Source organism: Mycetomoellerius zeteki, unplaced genomic scaffold, assembly GCF_001594055.1.
Source record: "Mycetomoellerius zeteki isolate Tzet28-1 unplaced genomic scaffold, Tzet1.0 scaffold328, whole genome shotgun sequence".
In the NCBI taxonomy this organism is placed as follows: Eukaryota; Metazoa; Arthropoda; class Insecta; order Hymenoptera; family Formicidae; genus Mycetomoellerius; species Mycetomoellerius zeteki.
In genome coordinates, this window is record NW_017257314.1 from 88,394 (window position 1) to 95,689 (window position 7,296).

The window sequence follows — 7,296 nt, forward strand, 5'->3', positions numbered from 1 at the left end:
TATCTTGATAATCGAGGGACATTTAATATTCTAATACTCTCGAATCATCTTTGTTGATTCTAGCAGCTTGATTTACATCGCTTTAAAATAGCACAATCAATACTAATGAAACATCTATTCGAAAAGACACGGATACTCGTATGCAATCGAGATTATACCATGTGTCCGATAGTCCTTTACAATTGTCAACAATCTTATCTAAAGCATTATCAGTACTCTTTTGGTCCTATTGTCTACTATACTATACATATATATCAGCGTCAAAGTTTCGCTTCTCGCACCATGTATAACGACTGACCTAAAAACGCAATCGTATATCATAATTTCATCTCCCATAAGACGATATGTGCGTCGTTGCTGTTAGGATCTTTAAACGCGTAGGTCGATTTTGAACTCTTGTCAACACCGGATTGCGCATGGAGTTGCCTCCAATTGATATAACCGCGTCCACCCATCAGTGTTAGCACCGTTCTTTTGGGTTGATCTACTTGCTGAACCGCTTTGCCATTTAACGTTGCTTCCAATCCCGATTCTACTACGCTATTGTTAGGTGTAGAGAGGTCGTAGGGACCGTTACGACTAGCTATGCTACTATTACGCGATAATTTTCCAGTTTTTAGAGACAAGTTCTCCTCCGATCCGGAAGACGTGTACAAGGAGCTGGTGTGAGAATCCACCGACCAGTTGGAAAGATCCAGCGATCTAGGCCTAGTGATTTTCATTTTTAATCTACGATCCAAGGTACTCACTTTATTTGGTATGGCAGCCAGCTCTGGATCGCTTCTCCTCAACGACTCGTAAATGGGATCTATACCCGAATTGTTTTCATTTTCGTAATCTTTCACGTACATCAATTCACCGTATAGTCCGTAAACGTCACAGTTTTCACCGGAACTTTGCGAGCTGGAGAAGGAGCTAGACAGAAATCCACAGCCAGCGCCTAATCCTCTAGGAAGTGTTTTCGAACCTCTGCAGTCATATTCCTTGCTTCGTTTTCTCCTCAACATCACCGGGCTTCCCGTTAACTGTTGTTTCAGTTTCACAATATTACTACACATAGAAGAATCTAAACTCGTTCTGTCACGCGATCTCTGCTCGGCATCTTTCGCCCTCAATTGTACACTTTCATCATCAACATTAACTCGTTCCTTCGCAGAGTACACTGTATTCTTTGTATTCTGTATCGCCAGCAAAAAAGTGATCGGACCGAAGTGGGCGTGATACGAGATATTGACACGACCGCTGATAATAGGTACACCTTCCAATCGCGGTAGTGGAATAGTCAGACTAATGCCTACATTAGTACCGACCCATAAAAGACCCTTGCATGCTAAAAGTGCCGTGACCGTGACCGCAGTTTGATTATTAACAGCGAGGGTGCCGGCACATGAGTTTGCAGGATTACTCATTTTCGTCACTCTCAATACATTGGACGCTATATTAATGTCCTGCAGGTGTTTAAATGTTTCCGTATGATAAAGGCAAACTGTGCTAGAGTTTTTCAGGGCGACCCAAAGACCGACTCCGGAATGGGCCATGAGCTTCACATTCCCGACATGTTCATGTTGCGCATTGAAGCTCTTGGTGACGTCACCCGAAGTAGCGTTAAGTACCCACACCTTCTTGCCACAAGCGGCATAAACTGACGTATTGATTGGCATTAAACACGAGACAGGATCGTTACCCAATGATATGCTGAAAGGATCTTTCAAATTCCATGCTCCATCAGCTTGTCGTTTAAACAAAAGTAACAAGCCCATGCCTAAAGCCACGAAAACATTGTCGCAATGATACTTGATTTCTATTACGGGTCCCGAGACAGGATAACTCCCAATCTCTTCTTCTTTCTCGGGTTCTGTCGCAGCATAAATTATAATCCTTCGAGAATCAGTACCCATCCATACAAGATCGCTGGCGAGCGTGGTAAGATCGCTGGACACTCCTTTTACAAACTCGATAGCGCTCACTCTAGTTTCAACTAGATCAAAAGTAGTTATACGTTTCAAACAAGTCGCTGAAGCTGTTGTCGACTGACCAAAAATCGTTACGTGGCTAGATATGCCATCTCCTGTACATATCCACAAGTAATTTTGACTTCTACCGCGTCGTCTCGTGGGACGTGAATTTTCAACAGAATAATAACAACCGCAACGCACCTACAAGCAAAATACATCGCAACATGTAAATGTATTATGTATAAGCAATAAAATAGCAATGTATATACATATATATATTCTTTATTTTAACTTACTTCAGTCTGATGTTGCGAATGATAGACGGCTTGTGAACTAACGAAAAGTGGCATTTTCGTGGATGGCCTTTGCTCTTGTTCAGGTACTTCCCACGAGGGAGAGTTATTAGGATCCAAAGCTAATTGCGCCAATCTAAGCTCCGTTATCCAATCCTTTTTCACTAATGGGTTTTCTGTTTGAAATGTGTACATTTGACCTTGTTTTGTGACTAGCTGGAGACAACAACTATCGGCCCATACCATATCCTCATCTTTCTGCTGTATCGACATTTGTATCGATTGCAGAATTTGCTTGGTAGTCTGAAGCGTCATCCCCTTTGAATTCAGAGAAAAATAAAACATTAACTAATTTGCGCAAATCAATTACAACTTTTAAATTTTTATCACAAATATATAAAAATTATATAAATTTACTTCAACGAAGTATATAGTACAAAGTATATAGCGAACTTATCAATTTGTCTTTACCTCGTATCTGCCTTTTAACTGGGCCACTAAATCACTTATTCTGGACATCACTTCGTAATCGTGCATAAGATCGTTCATCTCTACACAGAGATTGTCCGCATCAGCTGCTTGTCCACACTCTCCGCTTTTGTCAGATTTTAAACTGCCGCCCTTATTCAAACCAGCGGTGAGTAATCGACTTAAAGTCGGAGAAGTACTGGTGTCTTGAATCTAAATGGATTCATTGATATTAATGTATCTTTAAAAAACATTCGATCGATTTACTCTCATGAATAATTGTTCAATATTGAATAAGACTACAAGTTGTGCTATAATATTTTTATTCCATATACCTCAATATCTGATACTGGATATGTCCATTTTAACGTTAGGCGTTCGTTTCCTGAAAAATCCTCCGTGGATCTCGGAGTTACGGAAACGCACACTACTAAATCATTTAGTAACAACAGCCTTCTTCTCTTAGATTTCGTTATCATGCCATTTTGATTAAATTCCTATAAATAATTATTTGTTTATAAATAATCACGTTGTGTTTCGGCGATATACTTGTATTTGTTAAATGAGTTTTACCATTTGCGTGACATTGTCCTCTCTAATAAGATAACGAGACGTTGAAGAAAGTGGACGATGTGATAACTTTCCGGAAACATGCCGCAACATTTCCTTAAATGCTTGGAATTGTTCCGCTTCTCGTTTCCTTTCGTTCAGCATTTCTGCCAAACTCTCAAGCTGTGTTAACGCTAATTGCAGCGACATTCTGTCATGGTGTCCTTGTGGTGTATGCTTCAATAAGTCCTAAATATATAAAATGTGCATTATTTTAATGAAATTAAATATTGCCCCATTATTAATATACGCACTTGTAAAAACAAGATAAATTGAGGAAACCTCTGTACGGGTTTGACCATTAATCCAAAGAAAGATAATCTATCGTGAGCACTGATTTGTTTCACCTATAAAAACAACGATTACAAAATTAAAATTCAAACACATTAGGATACGAATTATTTCGAGATAGCACCTACCTTAAAAAAGTCGGCGAGTGCGGTTTTTCTTTTCGATTCTTGTTTAGCTAAATCCATCGCTACAGAAAAATTGTTTATAAAGCCACTATAAATGTCAAGAACAATAGCCTTGCTAAAACTCCCGACAAATACGTCTCCTAGCTTTTCATCCTTGTCCCAGGATCGTACACATTCTGCTAGAGCAATTCTAAATAATGTATGGCATTGTAAAATTTCAGGCAGCCTATGAAACAACGTCGCGATTTTAGATTGACTCAATATAGGTGGTGAAGATTCTTCCAATGGTTTTTTGTAATCCTAAAAATTAAAATGATTTATTTGAGAAAAATGGCCACTGTTTGTCATCGTCAACACTGTATTAGATTGTTTTTCAATACATACATTTACCAGTCTCTGCAAAGTAGATACATAACTATTTTCGGAGTGTACTATCGCGGCCACAATATGTCTACGTTTTAATTGCTGAGGGGACAAGTTCGAAGGTGGCGATGGAAGCGTAGGCGGAGCTTGTCTTCGCTGTTGCATGCACTGAAATTGTACCATAGCACTGTTCTCTTCATCGACCTAAAATATGATCGTTCGATGAATAATCTTTCAAGAAAACTATTCGAGTAAACGACGCGTAAGCCAATTAGTCAAGTTCGAAAAGCTATCGAGATATGCTCACTTCACAGAGTTGTGGCATTTGCGATGTTTTGACCGGACTGGTCAGAGACACTGTGTCCGAGGAATCAACTTCATAATGGTGTACGGAACCCCGGCGGATACTAAACCATCTTGCGAGGCGACCGTGGTTCCCCGGAGATTCCAGGAGGTCTACATTGTTCACCGGCATATTCTGAAACCGCCACTTGTCGCAAAGCGTGCGCGCCTTATGCAACGTGTTTCTCAATTGACAGTTGCTTCTGCAAGGAGCGAACGGCAAGTTTTCATTATGGACTTTAGCTTCGTCGGTGTTATGTAACGAGATTGAACTTACTTAATACTGATATTGCTCTTTTCGCTTTCGTCATCGGAGGAGAGATCGTGATCCGACGCCGAGCACCAGGAATCCTCGCTTCTGGCAGACTGCGTGGACGTGTTGGACCTGCTGGTCTCTAACGAGGAACGATGCGTGTGTGAATTCCCGCTAACTGTTTCCATTTTGCCCGGTCCTACGTCATCCCACGATCTGCACCTTGAACGAGGCTCATCTGGAAATGAACAACAAACTTACGATTGATAGGAAAGGACAACTTCGCTCGCGTCTTTTCATAAATTAAAACAAAGAAAAAAAAAAGAGAAGAGTTTTAACGATTTCAATTTAATAACTTGATAACTCTGGACTATGGAAGTAAGTAAATAGTCCTAGCGCGTCATCGCGATCAGCTATATAGATATCCGCTATGCGTCACCATTGAGAGAACAGGCGATTCTTTCCGTATTTCATCCTCGCGGAGATACGATCGCGACGCACGATCGACCACGGCCATTAAAAGGAAAAAAAAAATCGCCAAGTGCGAATGTAACGAGTGCCTCGCGCGAACGCGAGATCGAGTCAGGGCCGGAAGCATCACCTCGGTATGCGCCGCTCCGTTTTATTAGACCTTCCGCTGTGTCGCGCGCTCGCGTTACCAACGCGTTAACGTCGCGACGATAATCGGGTTAATGCGACGTGCTCAACGTCCCGTTCCCACGTTTCTCGCGTATGCGGGAATAACAAAATGCGCGTTACCCGCAACGATCTACGACGCAATCGCGTTAGATTCCGAGCGCCGAGATGAAGCTGGAGCCCTCCCGGTGAATCTTATACATCTCGCGAAAACAAAGCGATCGCTCACATCTCACAACAAACACACGTTCACGCCGATACGCAGGGAATACATAATATATTCTATACACGGAGCGTGGAAAGAAAAATGTAAAATCATAAAACACGTAATCAAATCAGTTTACGAAGTCGCAAGGTCTTTTATAAATCGAGGGCACTGTAACGACGGTAAATAATGGTCAGCGAGTGATCGATATTGTCAATATCTCACTGTCTCGTTGTTTCACTGAAACGAACTCCGTGAAAGAACCAAAAAAAGAACGAGTTTTATAATAAAGAAAAATTATACAAAGACACGCGCAACCGGCGCTGCGCTCGTGTTGCGATCACGCGTGTGTCACTAACAGGCTGCACGAAAACCGTATACGCCTACTACGCATCAATTGCCCAATACTTTCACATGGGAATAAAATACGGGACGAGATCGGGTATTCGGGTTCCATCCGACTCGGTCCGACTCCGCTCTTACGCTACCCACGCACCGCGAGAACGTTGCGTGCTCCGATGTGTAAACGTCGCGTCGAGCGGCGTGCTTGCCGCGCGACGGGCGACGCGCACGCACCAAGACTCAAGGTGGCAGGCAACAGGCTCGGGTAGGCAACGAGAGCGAGAACAAGCGAGAATGCGACGGACGCCTCGCCGTGATTCACGGAATGCCGCGCGAACCGACAGCGACAGCGACAGCGGTACCGGTACCACGGTAACCTCGTACGGCCGTAGCGAGTATCGCGCGCGCGCCGCGCATCCTTCTTCGCGACCGAGCGACCTGCACACGCGGTTGATACTATTGCTCAATGCTCCTCGGGATAAACGAGAGCCTCTATCGCGCGTATCTATCAACCTGCTCGCGCACGCACGAGTGAGAGAGAGAGAGAGAGAGAGAGAGAGAGAGAGAGAGAGAGAGACGAATGACGAATCGCTCCCTCCCGTCCGCTCATTTCCGCATCGTAGCCGGTTAACTTGAACCCGCGATGTGCGGTGTTTATCCGTAATAGTACTGTTGCGCGTTTCTGCTTTCCGTAGATCGCACGCACCCTCTCGAAATAATTAATTAATTTACCAGGTTTTTATTATAAAATTTCTATTGTAGAACTATTGGATGATAACAAAAGTTCGTAGCGCTACTTCATTTGTATCATGTCTATTTCCATTTTGGAAATGGAAAATTTCCATTTCGTGCAGCTCATAATTTTCTAATATATAAAAATTATCAAACTTAAAAGACATGTGACCTTTCGAAAGTAGAGATTTTAAAACTTTAAATCTTTTTTTAAATTACAATTCACTTTTAATATAAAGTTACAGCAGGCTTGAGAGGGGGGGAGGGGTGATTTCCCCTGGGTCCGGATTTTTTGAGAGGCTCAGATTTTTTGAGGATCCCGATTTTCTAAATGCTCATTGTTTTCGAAACAATAGAGCGCGTTCAAGTTTGTAAAGCAGCTAGCCTGCTCATCGAGCGACTGAACATGATTAGTTCTTACCTATGGAACCAACCAATCATGTTCAATCGCTCGGCAAGCAGACCTAGCCGCTTTGCCAGCTTGAACTCGCCTAGTTTCTTATTTTTTGTAAAAACATTCTAAATTGGTATAGATTACGAATAAATAAATTTATGTAGTATATAAATAATATATAAAAATATAACTTTATCGATCCTACCATATTACTTTTGAACTTCTTCCAGCTGATGTATAATCTAAAGAATAATTGCGGAAAACAAATTAATTATTATTTAATCGGAA

At 42.0% G+C, this 7,296-nt stretch overlaps 1 protein-coding gene across 3 annotated transcripts in view; it reads right to left on the bottom strand.

Annotated features, from left to right (window-relative positions):
* Nucleotides 1-317: 317 nt before the first annotated feature.
* The window catches only part of LOC108725190 (rho guanine nucleotide exchange factor 10), an 18,676-nt gene continuing 11,697 nt past the window's right edge, over nt 318-7,296 (bottom strand). For all 3 annotated transcript variants that reach the window (XM_018452048.1, XM_018452047.1, XM_018452049.1), the window contains 10 exons: nt 4,724-4,937; nt 4,412-4,649; nt 4,126-4,308; nt 3,745-4,041; nt 3,580-3,672; nt 3,290-3,514; nt 3,052-3,213; nt 2,720-2,929; nt 2,252-2,566; nt 318-2,156 (listed from right to left, as the gene is read on the bottom strand). In XM_018452048.1, the coding sequence (XP_018307550.1) occupies nt 318-2,156; nt 2,252-2,566; nt 2,720-2,929; nt 3,052-3,213; nt 3,290-3,514; nt 3,580-3,672; nt 3,745-4,041; nt 4,126-4,308; nt 4,412-4,649; nt 4,724-4,937 (3,776 nt within the window). The remainder of the gene's footprint in view (nt 2,157-2,251; nt 2,567-2,719; nt 2,930-3,051; nt 3,214-3,289; nt 3,515-3,579; nt 3,673-3,744; nt 4,042-4,125; nt 4,309-4,411; nt 4,650-4,723; nt 4,938-7,296) is intronic.